At 44.1% G+C, this 25,152-nt stretch overlaps 1 protein-coding gene across 8 annotated transcripts in view; it reads right to left on the reverse strand.

Moving 5' to 3' along the window:
• BAHCC1 (BAH domain and coiled-coil containing 1) overlaps positions 1–25,152 on the reverse strand; it is a 128,322-nt gene that overhangs the window by 25,084 nt on the left and 78,086 nt on the right. For 5 of the 8 annotated variants that reach the window (XM_087956005.1, XM_087956007.1, XM_087956006.1 and 2 more), the window contains 12 exons: positions 24,869–24,916; positions 21,720–21,842; positions 19,628–21,310; positions 17,080–17,185; positions 15,831–16,039; positions 13,962–14,120; positions 13,557–13,768; positions 11,766–12,081; positions 9,635–10,318; positions 4,571–4,770; positions 1,817–1,953; positions 1,394–1,519 (listed from right to left, as the gene is read on the reverse strand). In XM_087956005.1, coding sequence (XP_087812131.1) covers positions 1,394–1,519; positions 1,817–1,953; positions 4,571–4,770; positions 9,635–10,318; positions 11,766–12,081; positions 13,557–13,768; positions 13,962–14,120; positions 15,831–16,039; positions 17,080–17,185; positions 19,628–21,310; positions 21,720–21,842; positions 24,869–24,916 — 4,003 coding nt within the window. The remainder of the gene's footprint in view (positions 1–1,393; positions 1,520–1,816; positions 1,954–4,570; positions 4,771–9,634; positions 10,319–11,765; positions 12,082–13,556; positions 13,769–13,961; positions 14,121–15,830; positions 16,040–17,079; positions 17,186–19,627; positions 21,311–21,719; positions 21,843–24,868; positions 24,917–25,152) is intronic. The other 3 variants (XM_087956009.1, XM_026675760.2, XM_087956010.1) reach the window with 2 other exon arrangements.

The following is a 25,152-nucleotide window of genomic DNA, read 5'->3' on the forward strand; positions in this document are numbered from 1 at the left end:
CAGCGCACACACGCGTGCTCCAATCATGTTTGGACTAGCTTGGAGGATTTATGCAAATGGGCCTGCCGGGAGAGGCAATTTGTAGCAGAGAAGGACAATTATACAGGGCCCGTGAGTGCGGGAATGACTGTGCCGGGCGGCTAATGGATAATCATAAAGCGCCAGCAGCAATGAACACCACTGCAGCGTGACCAATGACTTTATACAGCACAGATAAAGAGGCTTTTATGCAACACTGCCTTCCTTTTCAAAGAGGGGCAATTCTTCCCCCAGAGCAGTGCAGGAGGCAAGATAGACCAGGAGGCAGGGGGAACACAGAGGAGCAGGCATCTCTTTAGCCCTCTTATTCCTCCAGATCTCGGATGACCGCTATGATGGGTAAGGCCTTGGCTGTGCTGAGTGCTAAAGTGTAATCACCTCTAGGGTGAAGGCAACAGGAATAGCCCAAAAAACAACAACAAGCAACACTTTGATCACAACATATTCACTGAACATCACCACCACTTTCTCTCATGCCTCTTCCCAGTGTGGTCTGCAATTATTACGCTACAAACAGAGAGATCTGGGAGGAAGAGTCCGCTTTTTATAGTGTACAAATACAAGAAAGCAATATAAAGAAACACTGACACTATACAGCTGTTTGTTGAAGTCAAAAATAGGCTGAGAAGAAAGAAAGAAAGAAAGAAAGAAAGAAAGAAAGAAAGAAAGAAAGAAAGAAAGAAAGAAAGAAAGAAAGAAAGAAAGAAAGAAAGAAAGAAAGAAAGAAAGAAAGAAAGAAAGAAAGAAAGAAGTAAAAGGCTTCATTATGTGAAATTTCCCTTTACACATAAATGCTTCCCCAAAATCTAATTACAAATCCCCGGTAACCAGACATACGCAAATGCAAACAGACTAACACTTTGTCTCATTCATACCATCCAGCCTGGTCAATATATCCAGAGCATAACACCTGTAAAATGGATGGAGAGGAAATTTCTAAAAGGAAAATGAAGGATAGGTACAAGTAGCTAAAACCTTTCATATCATGGCTCCTTTATTGTTGATGCCCCTCTTTTCAGCTAATAATTCCAGATTTTTTGGGGGGGAGGGGGGGAAGGAATCCCATGGTATTAGGATGAAGGGGAGGAAGCGATGAGGAGGACAACATTTGCTGCGGGGAAAAGTTCCACCTTTCTCCCACCCTGCTAATGGCCCGATAGTCCCATTTGTCGATCCATCCTTGAAGAAACGAACACAAGCTGCACTTCCATTCATTGTAACAACCACACGGCAGACCCTTCTTAAGAGCATCCACTGGGTCCCTTAAGCTTTCAAAGAGACAGGCAATGTTGTATACATTTAGAGTGCTTTCCCCAACCCCAAGCCCCGTATAAGTCATGCTAGAGTCACTCACTTGACCTTCCTGCTGTCACTCTTGCCCATCGAACCCTGTCGCAATGAACTGAGTGTGCTGGAGTGCTTGCGTTTCCGAGGTCGCCCCGGTCCCCGCCGAGCTGGACTCCGGGAACTGTCCTCTCGCCTACAGGTAACAACCATATTAAACACAGAACAAAAGGGCAGGAATGGCCCTGCTCCCATATACCGAGGGTCTCTTTGGAGGTGGTCTAGTTTAGAGGAGAGGGGAGGCCTTTGACCATCACCTGGCCTTCGGATGCTACAGTAAACAGATCAACCAGCAGATTCAAAGCTATTTCACCCCCTTACCGCTGGCATCATTCCTGGTGCCGTTTTGCTTTAACCACCTTCCTTCCAAGCAAGTGGGTCAGGTGCTTATCTCAGAAACCATTTGTGAAAACCGAGGAAACCAGACACTCACTCATGGTCATGCCGTCTCTGCAACTTGGCCAACTCCCGCTGTTTCTCTTTGTAGCGCCGCTGCAGTTCTGCTAGGCGCATGCGCATCTCCACCTCCTGGGTGTCCAAATTCTCAATAGCTGCTTTCAGAGGGCAAACCTTTGGGGAAGAGAGAAAAGGCCACCTTAGCCACAGAGGACAGCAAGAGGTGACAGGGTGCATAGCATGTTTTATTCAGGCTTTTACTCCTGGTAGTTTATATGCCCTGAGACTTATTTGCGCTCTTGAACTGAACAGGTTTAGAAGGCCAGTTGGTTCTACTTATGTACTTGCAGGGTGACCTTTAAGGGACCACTCGTGGGATCTTCACTCATGTTTCAAGTGGGAGCCCTTTTGGCCACCCAACATCTTCAACGGCTAAGAAATGTAATTAAGACAAATTAATTTGAGGGGATTTCTGGAGTTCAAAACAAAATTGTAACAAGAATGCTCCTTGTTGAAATTTCTTCTTCCTCTTTTTCTTTCTATAGTTAATTAACTTTGATAATGATTTATCTCCTTGCTGCACACACTGAACATACAGAGATCTTTAGAGATTTCCCTTCTCTTAATGGACATTCTTGTCATTTAGGAACTCAAGTAGACGAAGCACCTTAAGTCCACACAATACTGCTACAGTTCTCAGATTGCAAGTGGTCGTCTTATAACCTGGTCACTTTATGATGGACCATCGAAAGCTACTTATGACCTGTTTTCAAAGTTACGATGGGGACAAACTATCACTCATCACTCACAATCACATTTTCGGCGGTTGGTAATTGACTTGCTTTTATGTCAGTTTGCATCATTTTTTGTGATATTTTTTACCAGTTTCTGGGGTATACTTCTTGTTTCTGGCAAAAAACTCCCATCAGGGGAAACCAATTTATTAATAACTGTGGCGTTCACGTAACAACTGCAGTTTTTGCACAATGACCACTGCAAAAAATGTCAAAAAAGTCAGGTTCACTCACATGATGCCTCAAGTCTACAATTTATGACCATAATTCAGAGCTCAATTACTGTTGTAAATCAAGGATTATCTGATTTTGTACACAATGAGAAGCCTAACATTCTAGCCTCCATACACTCTATCCAGCCAACTTTCCCTATAAATGATGATTAACATTGGAGAGGCTGATACAGCAAAAGCTATCCTGTGAAGTTGATTAAGGCAAGCCTTAATAATTGTCCCCTTAACAAACAAAAACAAATACACAAAAGAGGGAATAAAAAATGCACTTCCACGTTTCAAAATCTTCTACACGGTTTTGCTTGTAGACCACAGGTAGTCCTCAACGTACGACCACAATTGAGCCCAAAATTTCTGTTGTTAACTGAGACATTTGTTAAGTGAGTTTTGCCCTGTTTTATGACCTTGCTTGCCACAGTTGTTAAGTGAATCACTGCAGTTGTTATTTAGTAACAAGACTGTGAAGTGAATCTGGCTTCCCCACTGACGTTGTTCGGACAGAAGAACACAAAAGGTGATCACGTGAATCCAGGACACTGTAACTGTCATAAATATGAGTCAGCTTCATAGCATCTGAATTTTGATCAGGTGACTGTAAGTTTGAAAAACGGTCATAAGTCACTTTATTCAGTGCCCTTGTAACTTTGAACAGTCACTAAGTGATCTGTTGTAAGTTGAAGACTACCTATTCAGCAGTCTTGCCAGATTCTATTATCTCATCCAGAAATATCCAGAACAAGCCATGTTTTTGTTAGAATGACTAAACATGCATTGAAGTGTCACACAAGCTCCACCTCTCACAGGTGACTATAATAAATGCACAAAAAGGATTTGCAGTGTGACATTATAATGAAAGTTTCACTGTTTGCTCATCTTGCTTCCCCTCCCAAGAATGAGTCTTAAGGGATAAAAGATTATCCCTCAAACACGAACAATTTACCACAGGAGTCTCTGTTATTACCTGTGGAAATTGAGATCCTTCTTCAAGTGAGATAGGTGAATATTTTTGTGGTCTGTAGCAGCAAAGATCATATGGCCCAGAAATACACCACAAAACTATGTGTGATAACCCGGGGCATGGCACAAAGGCAACACAGTCACATAAATAAGAAACGTCCCTTTAATATCTCCAACTTTGCCCCCAAAGTCCAGTTATCTTTGGTTGGAGAAAAAACTCTCCCCAAAACAGTCTTTAAGTGGAGGATATTCAGTCTGAAAACAAAGTACATATAAACTAAATCAAAATCCACAAAAAAGCATGCTGCAGCAATTAACTGGACAGGGCAAGGTAAGGAATTGCAGATTTCAAAGGCCAACAAAACACACACAGTTGGGAAGACGTCAGGAACCCAGATAAGCCTCGACAATAAAAGATAACTCATGATTTGCTTCCAACAAGTTGCTATGCACAATCTCCCTTTTTTTAAACACTGTGTTCCCAGCTGCAGCTAATTAAGGGAATCAGGGCCCTTTTCTCCCCCATAAGCCACACAACTCACATTGCTCCCTTCTCCGTTCCTCCCTGTGTGCCCTAGGATGAAGAGGGGGTGAGCCTGGGTCTTCCTCTGCCTTGCTGTACCTCTCCCCTGCTCTGCCCAGCTGGACTTTGCCCTTTCCCAGTTTCTTCCACAGCTGCTCGGCCTCCCCCTCAGAATCAGATTCCAACAGGGGCATGACACTATGTCAGGCTACAAAAATGGAATGCTGGCATGTAATCTTTCAGTCCATCAGCTCTGTCATTCATTTTGAACTCAAGAAACTTACAGGCTTGGTTTTAGGGGTCCAGATGTATTTCCGTCGGGAGACCCGCGTGCGAGGGTGCAGATTCACACACGGTGCGGCATCTGCCAGACTGAGAAGGTCAGGTGGGCTGCTCTCGAAGCCAGTGGCTTCCACAAGAGCCCAGGCAGCAGCAAGGGTGGCTAGACTTTGCAAATTGAAGGCTGCCAAGTCTTCATCCAGCACTGTGGAAAACAGAAAGATACAGTCGGAGACGATCAATTCTCATTCATTGAATGGGTTATTAATAAGTTATGAACTTACATTTCCAACCTAGGGCTCTCAATCTTGTCACATCAAAGGAGCCGTCACATTCAGAGCTTCCAGACTAAGTCTGCCTTCTTGGTGTGCTCCTACCTGCTCCTCTATCTTACCATACGGTGTTAGTTAGTTTGCTGCTTAGCAGATCTTTGGATAGGAAGGAAATTCCTTCCTAACCAAAGATGGGCTCCAGCACGAATCCGAAAGCTCGGAAGACAAAACCTCTGGTTCTGGTGACCGACCCAGACTGGATTTTGCAAAATTATCCTGGGACACATATATTCGCCTTCATTCGTAGGAAAGAAAAAAAACAGAACTAGCAGAAGGAAAAATTGAGGAGGGTTGCAAACAAAAAGGCCTCATAGTAAAGAGCATACTCAAAATATTTCAGCTGCGTGATAAATACTTCATCTTGTAACACCTCTGAATTCATAGGCCACCCCTAGTGACTGGATGAAGGTATGTATCTTGGGCTTCTATGCATATTTGGTGGCATCTCACAATCTACCCCATTTCCTCAAAAGACCCTGTTCTTTCCTCTTCCCAGACACACCAAGCTGCTTTCCTCCCTCTGTTAAGAAGGGCTGAAAGAGAGTCACGACATAGAAAAAGTTGGCTTGCAAGTGATGGTCATTTAGAAAAAAAGCTCTTCCCAGACCACAGCTTAAAACCACGAGGTCCCTGTTTGTACTTCTTTGCAGAATACATCCGAAGTCCTTTCCCACAGAGGTTAAAATTGTCAGGATATCACCTGGCCAAGCAAGAGACCTGAGAAGCCCATTTGGGTCAGCAAGCAGAAGCTATCATTGCCGGAATTTAAGGAAAAAGGGGCCTATTGGAAATAGCCTCAGAAGTAGAAGATGTGTTCAGGAAGGAGGGAAACAGGTGCTCAAATAGGGAGAAAAGCTGAAAGGGCCAACCTCTGCATGAAGATATATATACAAGTGGAAAAAGGGTAATCATGGACATTTTTTAAAAAAAACAAAACAAAAACTGCAGTATGTATGTGTGGGTGTACCTCTTTAAAGACACCTCTCCCTCTTGGGCTGTCGCTCTTTGTATACAAGTGCATCTGCTTGTGAAAGTGCCTGCGCACACGTATGAGAAGGCACATAGGGGAGTCCTTGTATGCGGTTTCCGTTCCACTGTGGGCAAGAACGGTTTTGGTGTGTGAGCAATAACCGTTGGGTGTACAGATGAAAAGCACAGACATCGCCTAGCCACAGGGGACGATAACCATCTGCATATGTGGGTTGGTGTAAACCTCGCCACTGTGGGAGGCAGGAAGTGGGAGGCTTGAAACAGCAGCAGAAAGGTGTAGGGACAAAAAATGAAGGACTTTCACTACTCAAATGATATTGGAGGATTGTGATTATTATTAGCAAAGGCCATTATTATTCATAAGCAGAGAATATGAGATACTTCTTGAGAGCCAAGATGTTCTAAAAACAGGAGACATCAAAATAAATCTGGTCACAGACCAGTCAAGTGCGCTGTTCCCCAGCTTTCCAAGCATGCAAGGCCTCATAGTAATAGGCTAGTAGTCTAGGATGCTTATAAGCAAGCCCTATCCCAAATTAATTCACAACTCAAAATCCAACAGGGAAAGCCCCCCCACCCCCCAATGGTTTCTACATGCAGTATACAGTAGTGAAGTCCAAAGCTCTTGCTTTCGAAGCTTTCAAAACTAAGAGGCACATTGATCATCAGCAAGGCCCAAGCAAATGCAACAATTCTAATACCTGCCCCGATTTCATCTGGTTTTTGGGCAATCCTCCAAATTCAGCCTCTAAATGGGAATTTACTATATTCCCTAGTGCTAGGCTTAAGTAGCCTGATGGGCAATTCTCTCCTGGCAGGGGAACATTATGAAAGGTGATTTGTGAGACTTTCAAAGTTGTACGCACTTCAAAGAGTCCATACTGCCATAACATGGTATGTCTACTCTAAAATCAATGACCTACATGAGATTATGTACCATTTTTGTTTACATGCGGTGATTCACAGCTTTTCAATCATTCATAATGCCAGAGATTATGCAAGTGCTGGGTTGTAAACCCAGTTGTGCTCTAAAGTCAAGAGTGGGATATCAGCATGCAGGCTTCTAAAGAAGAATACAGTTCCTCTGAGGAAAAAAGAAGAAGGCCTTGAAGAGGAATAGCTTAGCTCATGTCTGAATAATTCACTATCTCCTAACCCAGGGGTAGGGAAACTTGGCTCTTTTATCACTTATGGACTCTTCAACTCCGAGAATTCCTGAGTGAGCCATAAAAGGTTCCCCAAACTTGATTTCCCCCACAACTGAAAAACCAGTAGGCCAGGGATGGGGAACCTTTTATGGCTCACTCAGGAATTCTGGGAGTTGAAGTCCATAAGTGATAAAAGAGCCAAGTTTCCATACCCCTGTCCTAACCAATCAGGGACCTGGTCATGTTGAGGATAGATATGATACAATCTTTAGTCTATTTTTCCAAAAGAGAAAGAGGGGATTCCTTTCTAAACAGTTGTGTACATGAGAGCAACCTGTGATGATCAGATATCTAATGAAGGGATCAAGAAACTATAGTTGTGTAGAAGAGATACTTCATCAATGATGGATCAGGCTAAGTGACCTTTTGGAGACTTCCAGTGAGAATTCATGGTGAACTGACATCCCTGAAGGAACGAGAATGGCATTGCAGCGGAGACTGGCCACCTAATAGCAGAACTCTGGTTGACAAAGTCTCTCTGGAGAAAGGAGAGGTAGTGAGATTGCCCACGTACTCCAGACACCTGCTTTTTATGAGTAGACTACAGGTACCAAAGTTTTTGTGGTTAATTTGTGAATCAAGCAGCTGGGAGTCTAGGGATTTCAACCAAGTTCACAGCTGTAATGCAGCCTATATGGATATAGAGTTTTCCAGGCCTGATGTCTTTTTAAAATATTTCTTAATTGCTTTTCAATTATTAGGAACCTTTGAATTGAAAAAAAAATATACAAAATTTTATCACAGGGTGAGTTTCCTTCAATCCATAATATAAATTTAAGAATTTTAAAAATATTTTTGAATAAACATCGAACAATTTATTATAATGTTGATTTTGGAAAGTTACCTATGGACTAAAGGTCCAAATTTGAAATAAGATTTTGAAATTTTTTGTAAGAATCCTTCCTGTGGGAAAATGTTGTTATTTGCAATTATGAAAAGCATGATAAGGTTGAATACTAGAGGGAATCAGAAGGAACTATTTACTATTACTATATTGTAATTAAAGGAGACTAACAGATTTGACTTACTAATAGAGAATGCAGCAAAATATTTTAATATTGGACCTATTTAAGGATATTTCTGAACAACGGACTCAGAAATTAATCCTTGGAATGTCTACTATTATAGATCCATGAGAACATGTTTAATGTTTAACTGGCAAGACTGGGACTGATTTGAAAGTGGATTTTGAAGTGCCATACCACAGAAAGGATATGGAAAAAGATGCTGCACTGGATATACAGATAGAATTGGCTAGTGCAGGGGTCTTCAAACTTGACAGCTTTAAGACTTGTGGACTTCAACTCCCAGAATTCCTCCTCCAGTCATGTTAGCTCAAGAATTCTGGGAGTTGAAGTCCACAAGTCTTAAACTTGCCAAGTTTTGAAGACCCTTGGGCTAATGTCTTAATAATTAAATGGGATATACAAATAATAAACCAGAAGAATAACCTGGATACTTTACTATATTGTATTTATAAAAGAGACCTGTTAGTTTTGAAAGATTTTATGAGAATGGATAAAGAAAAAATGAAAATAAATCAAATCGTAAGATATTATTTGAAGGGATTGATAAAAATAAAAGAATATAAAGTTGGTTCACCTGATCAAAGTTAAAATAGATATCACGGATATGACCAGGATTGAACAACAAGGCCTTAAAGGATTTATCTGTAGAAAAGAGATATGGGAAGAGATTGTTTGCTGTATTTTAAGAGGTAATAAATTACTAAAATTGTTTATATTTGTGATGAAAATCATTTCATCTCTTTTCTTTACTATATTTTTATTTTTCTAATATTTTTTTTCTATTTTTTATTCTTTTAACTTTTTACTTTTTATGTTTTGTTTGTATTGGTTTGCTGCTCCAATTGTAATATTTAATAAAATTATTACGTTACAAAAAGTACTAGGTGTCCTTTGGAATCCCCCTCCTACTGTACAACTCTGGATGGGGACTATTTGAGTGACATCTGATGGGAAGGGCATGCTTGGGAATCTGATTAGCAGCTGTTCCATGAAACACTAAAAAGCTAATGGAAGGAAATAGGGGAATAAGCCCTACTAGCCATGTGTGGAAAAACATCTATTATACACCCCAAGAGGACAAGCATGGACATCCTTTTTTTCCAAGGTCTGGGAAAAGATTCTAGAGCTTCTAGTCCTGGTCCCTAGACAATCCTCACAACATGAGCAAATGTTCAACTTCTAGTTCATTGCCATGCCTTCATACAGTATTCCTTTATCAATTCCCTGCTGGATAGTCAGGAGGCAGGATTAGGGTATGGGAAAAGGGAGCTTCTCATTCCGTTGCCGACATTGGATATTTGGCTCTGCCTTTGCCTTAGATGGGAAGTGCCTTTTTTTGGGGGGGCGCAGGGAATAAGTTGCCCTCATGAGCTGAAGAAGCCAGCAGTCTTCAGATACTAATAAAAATAGGTGCCCAGAAAGAAGCCAATGTTGGGTTTTTTGCCCCCATCAGCACCCTGTTTTGAGGTGGAGGGAAGGAATCAGGACAGGATGGTCTGTTATTTCCTTACCTGAATCACAGTGCCACTGACAGAGTTCCAGTTCAGCCAGCTCACTGAGCAGGGCAATGCCAGGAATCCCTGAGCTGGAGGGAGAGGGCAAGGGAAGGGAAGCTTCAGAAGATGGGGATTCCAGGTCTGGGAGTTCACCCAAGTTGATGCTGGCAGCAACAAGGGCATCCAGGCCATATGGTGCTACCTGGACATCAGTCTGTGTTGACGGAGCGTCGGGTAAGACAGCGTTACTCTCAGCTTCCTGACAGTCAACTTCCAATGCTGCAACAGGACTCTCTTCCATACTCATCACTTCAGGGGAAGGTCCTGGCGTGGCAGCATCTGAGCTAGGCTCCTCCTGATGTTCTTTTTGGGTAGAATCCAAGTCATCTGGGCTATCCCTGACCAGCAGGGAGCAATTTGGGGTATCCTTAATCGTTTCAGTGGAGCTTGGTCTCTGGGGATGGACAAGTAGATGTGGAGGGTGAGCACGGGTGGGTTCCACTTCAGAGTCCCCAGTCCCACTGGGTGGGCTAGCTTCTGCCTCGCAGCGTGGCTCCTGCTCTGGTGGAAAGGTGCGTGACTGTTCAGGCTCAGCTGCTGTAGAAACAGTTTGCATAGTGTCAGGATCAGCTGGGTCCCGGGGAAATGGAGATGCATAGCCCAGACCAGCCGCGGGGTAGGTATAACCAGGGGGAAGATCTACAAAGAAAGGAAGAGTCCCAGAGTAAAAGCATGGCAGGGGACTAGCTGACTATCCATAGCAAATATTGATAGCCTCAAATACAGGTGCCACAAAGAGCAATACCACTTGACAACATTCGTATTTCTCTACGGACTGCATGAAATATTCTATTTGTACTAAATTGCTCAGATTCACATGATATATTCTGCAGAATTGTCTCAAAAAAGAAAAGAAAAGAACAATGAAAGGAAACGCCGAGATTGAAGGAGATTCCATTTGAGGCAAGAAAATCCAACATCAGGCATGAAAAGATTCTGGGCTCCTGATTGTGGACAATGGAAATACTACGTAAGTCCCTCCAATTTCTGAGCCTACAATACATACAATATAGGCATCCTATGTGTCCATACTCCATCTTACAGTCATCCCCAGTTGCTGCTGCTCTTGATCAGCTATGGGGAAATTTAAACACACTGCTGCTTCCTTACGCTCAACAGTAGCAGGAAAGCTACATGGAAGAGCAATCTTCCATGTGTAAAAACCCTTGTTCCTTTGCTAGTAATTGTTAGTAGGTGAAGTGTACTTTGGTTCCAACTACCTTTGTAAGATTCCATCTCCAGCTTCGAAGACTTTTAACATAGCTGTCCAACCCCAAAAAGCTTCCTGTTTTCACTACGTGTGTCAAGCATCTCTCTATAATCACAAGAGTTTGTATTTGTCCTATTTTAACAACCTGAAACAAGACAGTGCTATAAAAAAAATTATTGATCAGTGAGCCATCCCTTGTACTTTCCAGAATCCTTACTAGCAAGTCATCCTTTTTTCAGTGTGCTCTTAATTGAATTTAAACTCTTGGATTACAGAACTATACCAAATGTTTGCTGGACCCCTTTTATTATCATTATATACAGAGCAAAGTGAAATCATACAGCTGCTAGTTCTTTAGATGGTGTTGGTCTTCATATGCATCAACATCTTCCCAAGAATCTAGGATGCCATACAGTCATAATAGCATATGTGCAGATCCAAGCAGTGTGACCCTGTATTTGTTGTTGGTTGCACAGCCATCCAGAAGTTTAGACTGAATTTAGCATGTGTGTCCAACTGTCAACTGTACCCAGAACAGGTAGATGTTATCATTTAACGATATCAAAGGTATTGCCTCAGGATGTAAGCTATTCCAAGGAGAGCTGCCTTTTGCAATTGACTGCTGGCGATTTTGTCAATGCCAGTGGTATTCAAATGGTGCTCCAGATGTTTATTATTATGATTATGATTAATTTATTGGTCACCCAAATCCAATGGACTTTGGGTGACGTACCAATATAGAAAAAAAAAAAACATACAAAGAGCTAAACCATTCAACGGACAGCCCAGATTAAAACAACCCAACAGACAGCAAAGCCAACAAAAGAGGGGCCATTTCTCATCCCAGTTCTCAGCGTGCCATGAATGAATCTCTACCTGGTTCCAGTGATTTAGGATAGTCCTGGGCTGGCCGCCCTTCGGGCTGCTTATCCTCAGCTTCAGGACCCGTAGAGTTCTGGGAGGGCACTGGGCTTACAGCAGGGGAGCGTGGCACCACAGCAGGGCAGACAGGTAAAGTGCAGGGACCAGGGCATTTGGGTGGATGGCAGCATGACGAGAGCTTGACTGAGCAGGCAGCTGCCGGGGACAGGCCCTTCGGAGGAGCGTTTAAGGCAACTGCTTTGTGAGATGGTTTGAGTGGCTTTTCAGGACCCGGCAACTCCAGCTCTGGTGGGGGCTCTTCGGGCTTCCGCTATTAAGTAGGTGAGGGAAGAGAAAGAGATGGATAGTCAATAAGTACATCAATCCCACATAAATAATGACTCAGGCAGCAATAAGTTCAATAGTTGGTACTATTAGTGTGCATGTCTTAAGACTTCCATGTGGTTCCAACAACCTATAAATTAAGGACTGACCGGTGGAGCATGTCACTGTCTTCCCTTCATGATATACCTTACACAACACCGCAGCTGGTATCATAGCCAATGTGCAGTCCTGTGCTTAGGCTGACTCCGTGGTCTTTTGGAGACGGTATCCCTCCAGAGCAAAAACCGGAAGAACAATGTCAATGAGCTCACCAGGGAATCGGATACATTTGAGAGGATGGCTAGCTTTATGTTTTCTACTCTTCTGTCTTGGACTGTGCAAGCAGGAACTGAGACTGGGCTTATGTGGTAAGTAAGTAGAATCCTGCCTTAAAAGCATTCAGGCTCTGCAACAAAAAATTGTGCAAATTCAATTAAGTAGGGAACTTTCTTCTGCAAAATGTTTCAATTGCTGCTACTCAAACACCTACACGGAGAGAAGAAGGCCTGTTCTGTGAACCTGGCAATTTTAATTAAGCAGCTCTCTAATTAACATACCCCCATAATTTTTCAAGGGTATCTTTTTGGAAACTGAATGAACCAAACATAAAATTGGATCCAAAGGTTCAACACAACATAGCATACATTATTTTGTACGCAAGGCCTTGAAAGAGAGACTTTGGAATCAGGAAGCAAGTTCTTCTTCCCCATATGATGTTGGATTCCATCATTATCGCAATCTCATAACTAGAAGCAACGGGAAGATTAGTATAGATCTCTAGCCAATATCGCTTCCCTTGAGATGAACTCAGGAGATTACTTCCTCATTCGGGATCTAGCCAAGCACTTTTGTCTGGAGTTTAGATGGGTTTTTCCATCAGTTGATTAGAACATATTTTCTCCATCTTCTTTCGCACATACGTATTTTGTAAATGGCTAAATTACTTTAAACAATCACCTTCCTGCAATAAATCTATGTGTGTCTGCATCATCCTGGGATCTGGACCACATAGGACAATTTGTACTGAAGGAGCTTTATGGTGTCTGGATTGTTTTACAAAGAACAAGATTTGATCACAGTTTGCCTATGTATTATTAACAGCTCTGGGCAGCAAACAACAACACTCAGCCATACAAATTATCAATAAAATCCAAAATGTATTACAGCTGGGGCAGCATAGCTGTATATCAACACCCACAATGCCCTTACATGGGCTCCCAACTTCTTAGCTGCCAACGTCCTGGGGAAAAAGCCAGGCTTTGGACATTTTAAGGAAGATTGTCAGTCTAATCATTCCTACACCCTGATTATCCAGGTGTTCATAAAGGTTTGGGTGGGTTGTTTTTTTTAATGTTTTTCCAACTTTCCAGGAAGAGTTACCAAGAGGTGGTATCAGCCATGCCATCTCTTTCGCAGGCCTACCTGGCTGTGAGTGTGCCGCTGCACTTCCAATGCCTGTGCTGCTCGCTGCTGTTGCTGCTGCTGCTGCTGCTGCTGCAAGGCATAGAGTTCTTGCTGACGCAGGAACTGTGAGCGAGAATAGACAGGCAGTTGTCCTGTGTGCTGCAGGTGAGAACCAGGGCCCCGGCTAGGATACATGGATGGCCAGATAGATGCCTGATCCATCACCTCAGCTGCAGAGAAACAGGAGAGATAATCAGAGGACTAAACAAAGCCACTGCCTCTTCTTACAGGAGAAGGACCTTTACCTATAACCGATAATCAGAGTTGGAAGGGACCTTGTAGGTCATCCAGTCTAACCCCCCGCCCAAGCAGGAGACAACCCAGGGAATATGCCGCAGCTAATTCTCTTTGGCTTCCACTTACCCAGGGTGTGGGGGGCTCCATGGGCTGGAGGCTCAGAGGGCAGGATAACTAGCTGAGCAGGTGGCTCCTGTGATAGAGGGAAGACGGGTTGCATGGCACTGGGCATAGAAGGTGGGAAACCAGGTGGCAGGTTCTGATGCAAAGCAGGGTGACCGATGCCTGGAATAAGTTAGGAAAGAAAACATTTTTGTTGATGTGAGATAAGGCCCAGTTTCACCCATGTGCACAGCAACCCCATCTTCTCCAGGGAAAGGAGTTTTACACAGACACGTTTTTGCTTGTTCACAATTCTCATTTAACTTTTCATCTATCATGGGTGTGGATTCATCCCATGGAACAACATAGATAACATATTGTTAATAGATTTTAGCATCAGTTTCCATATGATTTTTAACTTTTTATATTGTTTTTTATTTTGACAAGGATGTTAATTGCTTTGAGTACTCACCAAAATAGGAAAAAAGGTATTAAGCAATAAATGGTGGTGGTGGTGGTGGTAGTGTCTATGTTAAAAAATGAGAATAGTATTGCTACTTCCACCTGTCTCTCCTGTGCAGTTAGCTGAGATCTTGGCAGGAAACAAACTCTCTCTCTCTCTCTCTCTCCCTCCCTCCCTCCCTCCCTCCCTCCCTCCCCCTCCCTCCTTTCTTCCTTCTCCTCAAGATGTGTATATATACCAATCATTTCTCCTATTTTTCTTCACAATTATCTACCCTGTGAAGTTGTACAGTGAAGAACTGAAGGCACCCAATAAGCTTCCAAAGCTGAGAGTGAACTAGAATCAGTGTCTCCACATTCCTAGTTTAACCCCTTAACCATTTTACCACCTAGAGTTAAATCAGTGGAAAGAAATGAACACAAGAATCCAGAGGCTCATTCTGGAGTTTCTCTGTATGTTATATGATTCTATATAGGAAATCATTGGTGTCTATTCAGATTCTTGATGAACACTGACAGGATTGGATATAGTATGATCCAAGTATTATTGCAGATTAATTTCCATGTAGGCTTCCTGTAATTCGTGGAATAGTGCAATTAGTCGGTTGGAATAGCAAAGTTGCCCTTGACCCCGCTAACCCTTGACCCCAATAGTAATCTGTTTATAAGGTCAATTTAGATCTCTTATCATTACCTATTCAAGCAGAGCATAGGGAAAAGACATACTCAAGGTTGCTTTCTTATGTTTCCAACACTTCATTAAATTTTGGATGTGTGATTGGTCAAAATCAGTGGCATGGATTATTTCATCACAAGACACGAGGAAACTTAGTGTAAGATGTAAGATAGGTATAACAATAAAAATACCTCCTAGATTCATAAAATTGGAAAATATTTGAAAATTCCAGCCCTTCCCATGTGTAACACTTGCTCTGTGCATTCTGCCTACTACAAAATGTCACTTTTTGGCCACCTATAAAGATTTGTTCATCTCTGCAGACAGGAATAATGGAAGGAGATTGGAAAATTTAGAGCAGGGGGTAGTCAACCTTTTTATACCTACCGCCCACTTTTGTATCTCTGTTAGTAGTAAAGTTTTCTCTAACCGCCCACCAGTTCCACAGTAATGGTGATTTATAAAGTAGGGGACAAAACCCCTACCGCCCACCATGAAAGCTGGAAAGCCCACTAGTGGGCGGCAGGGACCAGGTTGACTACCACTGGTTTAGAGGATGGGATACAACAAGGCAGGTTTTTGAAGCAAAAAGAGGTCCTAAGACTTTTTTTGGACTGAATTCTGTGGGAGGCTGGACTAAAAGCGGTAGCTCAGGCGTGTTTCCCTGACAGGTCAGAAATAAAAGAACAAGTGCATGAAGCCATGGAATCCAGATAAAATTTCCATCTTAGATACAAACTGTTTACTTGACTGACCATAGGAGTGTCCACCCATCCAAAGCGAAGGGCTACGTGTCCGAGGCAACCAATGCGCATGAGCAGGATGGGTATGCGCTGCTGGATCTCCTCCCAGTTGGCTGGTCTGCAATGAGGAACTGCCTGCAATCATCAGATGAGGGGTGAGGTCTCCAGGACAACTGCTTGAGGGGTGGATCCGGGCAAATTCCACAAGATCTTTGTTATCCCTGACAAATTAGAAGTACAGATAAAAGAAATGCAGGTCTGGTAGGTTAAAGAGATCCCTTGTCTCCTGGCCAAGGAATTACAGTATAGACTACGGGTGTCAAACTCGCGGCATCACTTTGCCATCACGGGATGTATTGTGATGTTTTTTCCCCTTCACGGAGCTGGGATGGGAGTGGCCTGCAGGTGACGCATCTGGCCCACAAGCAGGGGTGGGATTCAAATTTTTTAGCAACCAGTTCTGTGGGCGTGGCTTAGTTGATAGGTGTGGCTTGGTGGTCATGTTATTGGCTGGGCGTGGCCAACTCAATATCACTCACATCAAGGCACGCATCTCCTCGCCTAGCCTCTCATGACTGTGGGGATGCTGCAACAGTCGTAAGTGTGAAAAATGGTCATAAGTCACTTTTTTCAGTGCCATTCTAACTTTGAATGGTCACTCCACACAAGCAAAGTACCAGCAAAGGAGGGGGAAAAAAACTCCAGAGAAGTTCCTGAGACAGGAAGTCTAGTCCTGCCAAGAATGTAATAAGGGTTAACAGAGAGGCAGTTTCTGTAAGCAACACCAGAATGCTTCCTTCCTGCCTTTCTTACAGGATTAGGCCAGTAATTTCTTCTAACAACCAGTTCTCCGAACTGTTTAGAATGTTAACAACCGGTTCTAGTGAATAGGTGCGGACTGGTAGAATTCCACCCCTGCCCTTGGGCCACCAGTTTGACACCCCTGCTATAGACCACCATCCATTAATGCATAAATTATCTTATAATCTTAACCTTGTAAAATGGCTTGGATTCCAGAATAACAGCAATGACAACAATAGCAACAACAAACTGGCTCTCATAAGGAAAGATCCATCATTAGACAATTTTAACGTTAATTGAAAGATGCCAATGATAGCATTTTTTCTGGGACGCAAGTAAGCTTTGCTAAGTGCTCTCTACCATCACGCCCAGTCTAATTACAAATTATTACCAACCAACTACCAAGACAGTATTTAATCCCCTTTCCCTTATCTGGTGGCTGGGCTAAGAAGGCCCTTACTGAAGCAGGAGGTCTCTCCCAGCAAGCCCCAAACGCTCCTCACACAGCCGGTTCCGTTCTTCCTCAGCATCTAGATCGATGACGTGCATAGGCCTCGCTGTGCCAGCTGTGAAAAACGAACGGGAGAGCAGAGATTAATATCAGTTCCTGATATTAATGTCCAGGGATGGGAGTGGAAGGTTTTCTATACTCCCAGTTACATGAACAAGTATAGAGTCAAGAGAGTAAAGTAAAGATGATGGCATTGATGGATATATGCAAGAAGAGTTATCAAGGCAAAGCGGCTAAAACGTGTTTTGAGTTCTAAGAATATATATATATATATATATATATATATATATATATATATATATATATATATATATATATATATATATATATATATGTTTTCTTTTTTTAAGTTTTCGGGTACTTACATGTATATATATATATGTTTTCTTAAGTTTTCGCGGGTACTTACATGTATGGCATTCGGCTTTGTTCGGGTATTTTCCCACGTCATAGTAGTGGTGCTTTTAAAGTTGTAGCAACGTTTCAGCAGAATCTCATCTGCCATCATCAGGCTTCTGTATTGTGTCCGTCTGTGAGTCAGACTTTTACAGTGGTTTCAGATTTAAATTTGGGGCAGCCTATTGCTGTGCCAGAATGGTTTTTTCTTCATCCTGATTGGTTGAGAGTCTTGGTCTGTGTTTATTGGTCTTGGAACCAATAAACCAATAAACCAGCATGAACAGAAGAGATGATTCCACCAGACTGTCAATCATTTGGAAGCCTGCACTCACAAACAAAAAAATCTCCACACCACAAGCCAGGCAAACACCTGGGCACAAACAGATCCCCCCTGATACCTCCAGCTCAAACACACCCCAACCAGGCACCCAGATGAAACCCAGCTTCCTAACTAATGATAGCCGTCCATTTACCCGAAGCCAAGCTGCACTAAAGACCTCCAATAAAGTAACACAATGTTGCCAGCCAATCAAGATACAAAAAGAGCCAAAAAACAGACAGAAGATATTAGAGACACCAATCAAGCAGAACACAGCAAACTCCAAGACCAATAAACACAGACCAAGACTCTCAACCAATCAGGATGAAGAAAAAACCATTCTGGCACAGCAATAAGCTGCCCCAAATTCAAATCTGAAACCACTGTAAAAGCCTGACTCACAGATGAACACTATACAGAAGCCTGATGATGGCAGATGAGATTCTGCTGAAACGTTGCTACAACTTTAAAAGAACAACTACTATGACGTGGGAAAATACCCGAACAAAGCCGAAGGCCATACATACAATATACATACATACATACATACATACATACATACATACATACATACATACATATATATATATATATATATATATATATATATATATATATATATATATGTTTTCTGAGGTTCTCATGGTATTTGTATGTGGATCTTTGGTTATTCGGGTTTTCTCCCGCGTAAGATTGAAGTATCTAGGCAAGCGTTTGATGAAGTCTCATTCATCATCTTCAGGCTTCTGTCTTCAGCTCTGTGCTGAAGACAGAAGCCTGAAGATGATGAATGAGACTTCATCGAACGTTGCTAGATACTCCAATCTTACGCGGGAGAAAAACCCGAATAACCAAAGATCCATATATATATATATATATATATATATATATATATATATATATATATATATATATATATATATATATATATATACACACACACACATACATACATACATACATACATACATACATACATACATATATATATATATATATATTCGGAAGTGGCTCAGGCAGACACCCCTTCTATGCTGGTGTATAAGAAGGGGAAGTACAGCGCCATCACTCTTGCGAGATTCTGTAACTACAACTTCTGGATAGGATTTCCATCTAGAACACGGGTATGAAACTTGCCACGTTAAGTTGCCGTCACATGACGTTTTGCGACGTTTTCCCCCTTCACGGAGCTGGGGTGGGTGTGGCTTGTGTGTGATGCATCCGGCCCGCGACCCGTCAGGTTGACACCCCTGATCTAGAGTGAAGATAAAGCCCAGGACCTAACATTCTTAAAGGCTTTAGCTAAATTCAAGTGCTGGAGGGTTTAATTTGCAAAGTGGAAGGCCACGAATGAGAGGGAATGCTGAATGCATTTAATACAGTATTTGGCTTCAGGCTGAAGCCCGTTTCATATGTTCATACAAAAGGGGCTTCTTGAATCAAGGGGGCCACACCACTGCCTAGTTTCCCCCCCTGATAAGTCTCCTATTCCCCATTTCCCAATCTCCCAAGGCTAACCCCCCCCCCCTCCTCGGGCCCTTTAATGTACAAGGCAGAAGAGAGGATCCATTTTCAATCATACAAACCACAGAGCACTCATGGTACTTATGTTGGTGGGGGAGAAATAGGAAATACAAGCATTGCTTGTATCTCCTGTAGCAGACAGCAGTGACAGAATTATGAAAGGAAGCACAATTTATGTGCTTGTAGGCCCCACCCTCAATCACGTAGTTTGTCAAACATCAACTGCCTATTATTTTATTCTCTAACGTTTGTTACCTTTGAGGCCCATGGCAGTCCGGCTCTGCCGACTGGAGTTAGATCCATAGGCTGGCTCTGGCCGACTTAATGTGTCCTTTTGACGAGCCACAGCCACAGCAATGCCCACTGGAGGTTGACGCACCTCACCATCTCCGTGGCCGAGGTCATGGTCTCTGCTGCGGGCACAGTCTGATCGTTCCAGGTCCTGCTGTCCTTTGGTCCCCAAATGCTTGCCCCCATCCTGATGGGCACAGCTGCCCTTGAGGCTGCCCAGCCCCACGTAAGGAGCCTTCTGGCCCACGATAAGTGCTTGGTTGCTGTACTTGAGCAGGTTTTTCATGGCTGATACTTCGTCAGGAGGGGTTTGCATCTCCTGCGTGAGCACAGACCCCTGGGTCATGAGCGCAGCCTGCTGGAGGCTGCTGCTAAAAGGGTCCAAGTAAGAGCCCTTTCTCTCCTCTGCCATGGACAAAGGGGGGCCCTGGCCTTGAACTGGCCACGGTGGCAAGTGGGGCCCACTGTAGCCCAGAGAGCTGAGCTCCATGGATTTGCGCTTGGATTCTGCATGGGCGCCTGCCTGCTCCATCTCGGTCTGCAAGTGCTGCTGGTGGCGGATGCGAGCCACTTTCTGGGTGCTGGAAACCGACGGCTCCTTAGGGGCCTTGTCTAAAGTGCAGCAGGACTGGCTGAGTTTGCACAGCGTCTCTTGGGAGTTAGGTCGGGCACAGTCTTGAGGTGGCATCATCTCAAAATGCCCACCCTTAGGTTGGTGGGGCAAGCTGCCAAAATGGCTGTCGGAACCAGTACTATTTAGGTACTCCAGCCCTTTCAGGCGGGCGTTGGGATTCTGGGGCCAATCCAGCCTCCGCTCCACTTTGCCCTCGGCTTTGAAGTGAGAGAAAGGATGGTGCCCGTAGGTAGGGGGGTGCTCCGGGCCCATCTCGTGAGGGCGCTCTTTGCCCTCACAGGGCTCTGAAGGGATCTGAAAGGAGCGGCTCTTGTCGGTCAGGTGGCCTACCGAAGGCACAAAAGTGGCTCCGCTAATCCGTAGCTCCCGGCTGGCCTTGTCCTGCAGAGGACACATCCCATCTGGGCTGGAATGAAGCTGCAGGCAGGGGAAGCTGCCCGTTGTCGTGCTCAGGGCAGGAGGCCCAGCAGGCAGACTGGATGGGACAGTGTAGGAGACTGAGTGGTGCAACATTTGTCTTCGCTCCAGGCACTCGCTGTAGGACTGAGGAGGCTCATGGTGGCCAAGGTCCTTGGCGCAACGGCTCTGGGCAACAGCATGGCGTGGTAGAAGGCCTCCGCCACAACTGGGGAGGACAGCTTTGCCCGAGTCACCGTTCAGTACCTTGGAGCTCAGCAGGCATGAAGGCAAGTGTTTGGGCCGGTTGTCACAAGAGCCCCGCTGGAGAGTCCCTTCCTTGCAGTTGATTTCCGGTGTCATAGGCATCACCAGCTTGTGCCGCTCCTTGGCCTCCTCTTCAGCTGCTCTCTCCTTGCTCTCGCCCTTGGCGCCTTTATCCTTCGACACTGCACAGCGCTCATAGTCTTTGTGGCATTTCTGCCCATGCCCAGCTTCCCGGTCCCGGCTGCAGGAACCAATCGGATGCCCAGGTGCTGCCCGGGCAATGCTGGGGAAATTGTGATTGGTTGAAAGCAATGTGGGTTGAGCTGGAAGGTTCCGCAGGTAGAAATTGTCTACAGAAAAAGGGGAAGCGATTAAGAAATGTCTCCCAGACAACAGTGTGGCCTAGATCACAATGTGCAATATCACAATCCTAAGAATAGCCTAGCAGCTCTAACTCCCCATGCCTTGTGGCTCCAAGTAACGCTGGAAATAAATGCTCCCTAAGTTTGCAGAGGCAACGCTTACAAAGCAGCAGCTGATCTATGAAATGTCTGGTGCCCACCTGCAAGACTTAGTAGAGTTGAAGGTGGCTATCAGATACACTTCAGTTCCAGAAAAGTCAGTTTTGCCTCGTTTCGTCTACCTTCTCTCTGCAGCTGCCCACTAAATCTGTGTCCTTGGTAAGACAACAATTACACCACGGTTCTCCTGTCTCTTGAGGCAGAGTCAGCAATACCACATAGTCAAACTAATACTTGCCTTTCTGGCTTTCATAGAAACGATGCTGGCCATACAGGACATTGTTGTTTCCATGGTGATCCAAGTGGCTCATGGGAAGAAAAGTGGATGCTAAGCTCCCAGAGAACCTCGGGTAACCTGGAGCTGAAACAAGAGGCATTGAGGAATGGCAGGCCCATGTCACAACACAACAGTCACAAAGGCAAGTCACTGGGCCTTAGTCTGATCTGTCTCCATGCATAGGTTGAAAGGGGATTGCTGGGGTGAATTCAAAGTCCTTTGTCAGATTATTACTTTGGCTATATTAATCACTGCTAGGTTTCAAACAATAGACGGCTATGGGATGGACCACAGCTAAAAGTGTTGGTACTGAACCAGAAAACTCTCTGGTCCTAGTTTAGCAGAAGGATCTCACAAAGCACATCTGGCCAAATAAGACGCCTGGAAGAACAGCTACAAATGGAGGGAACAAAATACACTTTTCCCCGATCATAAGAAACCCTTGATGGATATTGATCTCTGGCTTCTTTGTAAAACTGAGGAAGCAGCTCTTGAATATCAGCTGCAGGAATCTGTAGAAAATTGTGGGAGAAAATAACATAGGCTAAAGGGGCTAGGGCTGTTATATCTAAATATATCAAAATTCTGCACCCAGGTGACTAAAATTCTGCAGACAAAATAATACTATGTTTAGGCATATATTTGCAGTTCTTGAAAACATCACATTCTCAAATAATCTTTTAATGCGTCGGTGAGGGTTGAAGTGAGAACAGCCTTATTAGCAAGGGTATGTAGATGAGGGTGAAGAGCATCACAAGCAAAGAACAAGGAGCAATAGAAGGGCTGAAGATCCTAATCTAGCCATTGCAATTGCTGCTCTTGAGTTCCTGACATAGCCTGGAAATGTAGCTTTTTGCTTAAAATATTAAATGGAAAGAATCTGGCTCATATAACCTTATTCCATGCCTGGGCACTCTAGCAGAAACAGATTAAATCTATATAACCACTGACACCCTTACTAGAGTCCATCTTCTTGGCTTCCTACAATCTAGTTCTGGTTCTAAGTCAAATGTTGTCAGTAAAGTTTTATTTGGAGAAATACAAGGAAAAGTTATAAAAAAAAAAACCTCTGCTAAAACGGGAATTATACAGAGCTGTGGTGGCCCAGTGGTCAGAATGCAGTACTGCAGACTACTTCTGCTGACTGCTAGCTGCCTGCAGTTCAGCAGTTCGATTCTGACCGGCTCAAGGTTGACTCAGACTACCATCCTTCCAAGGATGGTAAAATGAGGACCCAGATTGTTGGCAATATGTGGGCAATATGCTGACTCTGTAAACCGCTTAGAAAGGGCTGTAAAGCACTGTGAAGTGGTAAATAAGTCTAAGTGCTATTGCTGATGCTAAATGCTGTTACTAAAATTGCCCACTGTAGTCTTAAAAATAGGCTTTTGATCAGGGCTATCAGATGGGGGGAGGAGAATTCAAAAAAGTCAAGATCGCCGTGAGCTGCAACTGCAGTATTGGAGTGTCACCCCAGCGTTATGTGTATTGTATGTAAAGGGACTGAGATAGCTCCTGAGCAAGTTCAGGTGGTTGGTTCAGCAAAAGGGGCAAGTCAGCTTCATCCCCCCCCCCCCGTTTGCAAAAGGAGGGGAATTACTGATTTGCCCGGTATGGTAAAGATCAGCAGAGCAAGGCTCATTTTAAAAAGGAACAAGCAAACAACAGCAACAACAACCAGAACCCCTGCAACCAATAGGATATGAAAAGGGTTGCCGTTATATTCAGTTCAAAAAATGAAATTACCTCTTGCTGAACATTTAAAAAAGTTACCTAATGATAGGATGGACTTAGAAGAAACAACAACAACAACAAAAACAGAAAAGTTATCGAGATTAGTAAAATATTAATAGAAACATTAATAATATGCAATTCCCCAAGAAACAAACAAACTGTTGTTTGTTTCATTCATTTTCAGAACACTACAATATTGAGAGAGCCTGGAAAATAATATTACTTTGTAAGGACACTGAACTATATTAAAAAGACATCACCTCATCTTCCTCATAGTATGAAGCATGTACAAAAAATGAACATGTACCAAACGTGCCCAGATGTGCACGCTCACATATGCATGTACATTCACATACATCCTCAACACGAAAAAGGTGTGTTGCACAGATGAGCAATCAGAAAGTGAGCACGGTCCTCATCCTCTCAAGAGATACTATACTGTAGCTGAATCCAGAGGAACAGCGCTTCCTCTCCCCACCCCAACCACCCATCATGACTCAGAGCTTCCCAGGCTAAAGGCCAAACAACGGCCATGAGGACAGGGGCATCAAACCAAGTCCTTCCTTCCTTCCTTCCTAGAAGTTCTTCCCAAACTGTCCTGTGGAACCCTCTTTTTCAATGGTTCCTTCACGGCAGGATCAAGGCAGCCTTCCCTGCGTCTGGCCTGCCAGATTAATCTCCCCAACAAGCAGGCTGTTTCCCCAGAGCTAGCAGCTCTCCTGCTCCACCCTCATTAGACTGGCTGCCCGTCAGCATCACGCTGACAGCATTGCCTGCACCCCGCCCCCAACAGACCCGACATGCCGGAAGCTAGCTGGCAGCCGTTCAAGCTAGCAGTCGGGCTGGCTGCCAGGGCACAGTGCCAGCAGCACCTTGCCGCTCACACTTTAACTTTCTGCATCTTGCAAGAAGGGAAAAACGCTGGGGGAAGGGCACGACAAGAGGCCGCCACTGCAGGGGAGAGAAAGCACAAGTGCATTAAGGAGACTAAAAATAGTTGTTGTGGCCACTGGCTCAGCACATCGGGAAGGGTGGGAAGTGCGGGGGAGGGGGTGTTGGGGTGGGATGGGGGTGATCGGGAAGAGCAGTGGCTTGGGACTCCAAAGGATGAGAGTGGGGAGAGAGGGAGGCAAGCTATCTTAGAGTTGAGGGGCACCGCTAAAGCACACAGAGATAACTTTTAAGTTCCACTGATAGGCGGAGAGTGATAGGAGAGAGTAAATGCATTTGGGGACAGCCTGAAGAACATCGGCTGAGCTGTGGAAAGGAAGTTTCAGGTCCAGAACAATCACAGGAAGGTCCAAGGGGGAAGCGAGGGCTAGCAACAGCATGGGGAGGGGGACAAAGCATCCATCTATCTATTGCATAGACCAGACCTGCCGCACATTCATTCTCCAAGTCCAAACACTTGGCCCAAGGGTCCTCTAAGAAACAAGAGAGAGAAGAGAGAGCTTTTTGAAATACTTTCAGGGTTCCTGAAGCTAAAACAGAAAAGGAGAAAGAAAAGTGCCTCAACAGAAAAGAGAAACTGCAGGTAATTTCCTGGATTCCCTTGCCAACTGACCCCCCCCACTCCCTCTCTGCAGTGTGCTACCAGCATAAATCGGGAGGGCGGCGGGGGACAGTTCTAACTCTAGGCTGTGTGAAGTTAAATGGAGCT

This window comes from Notechis scutatus, chromosome 2, assembly GCF_049901735.1.
Source record: "Notechis scutatus isolate UNSWTSFEM ecotype Mainland chromosome 2, rNotScu1.2, whole genome shotgun sequence".
Lineage (NCBI taxonomy): Eukaryota > Metazoa > Chordata > Lepidosauria > Squamata > Elapidae > Notechis > Notechis scutatus.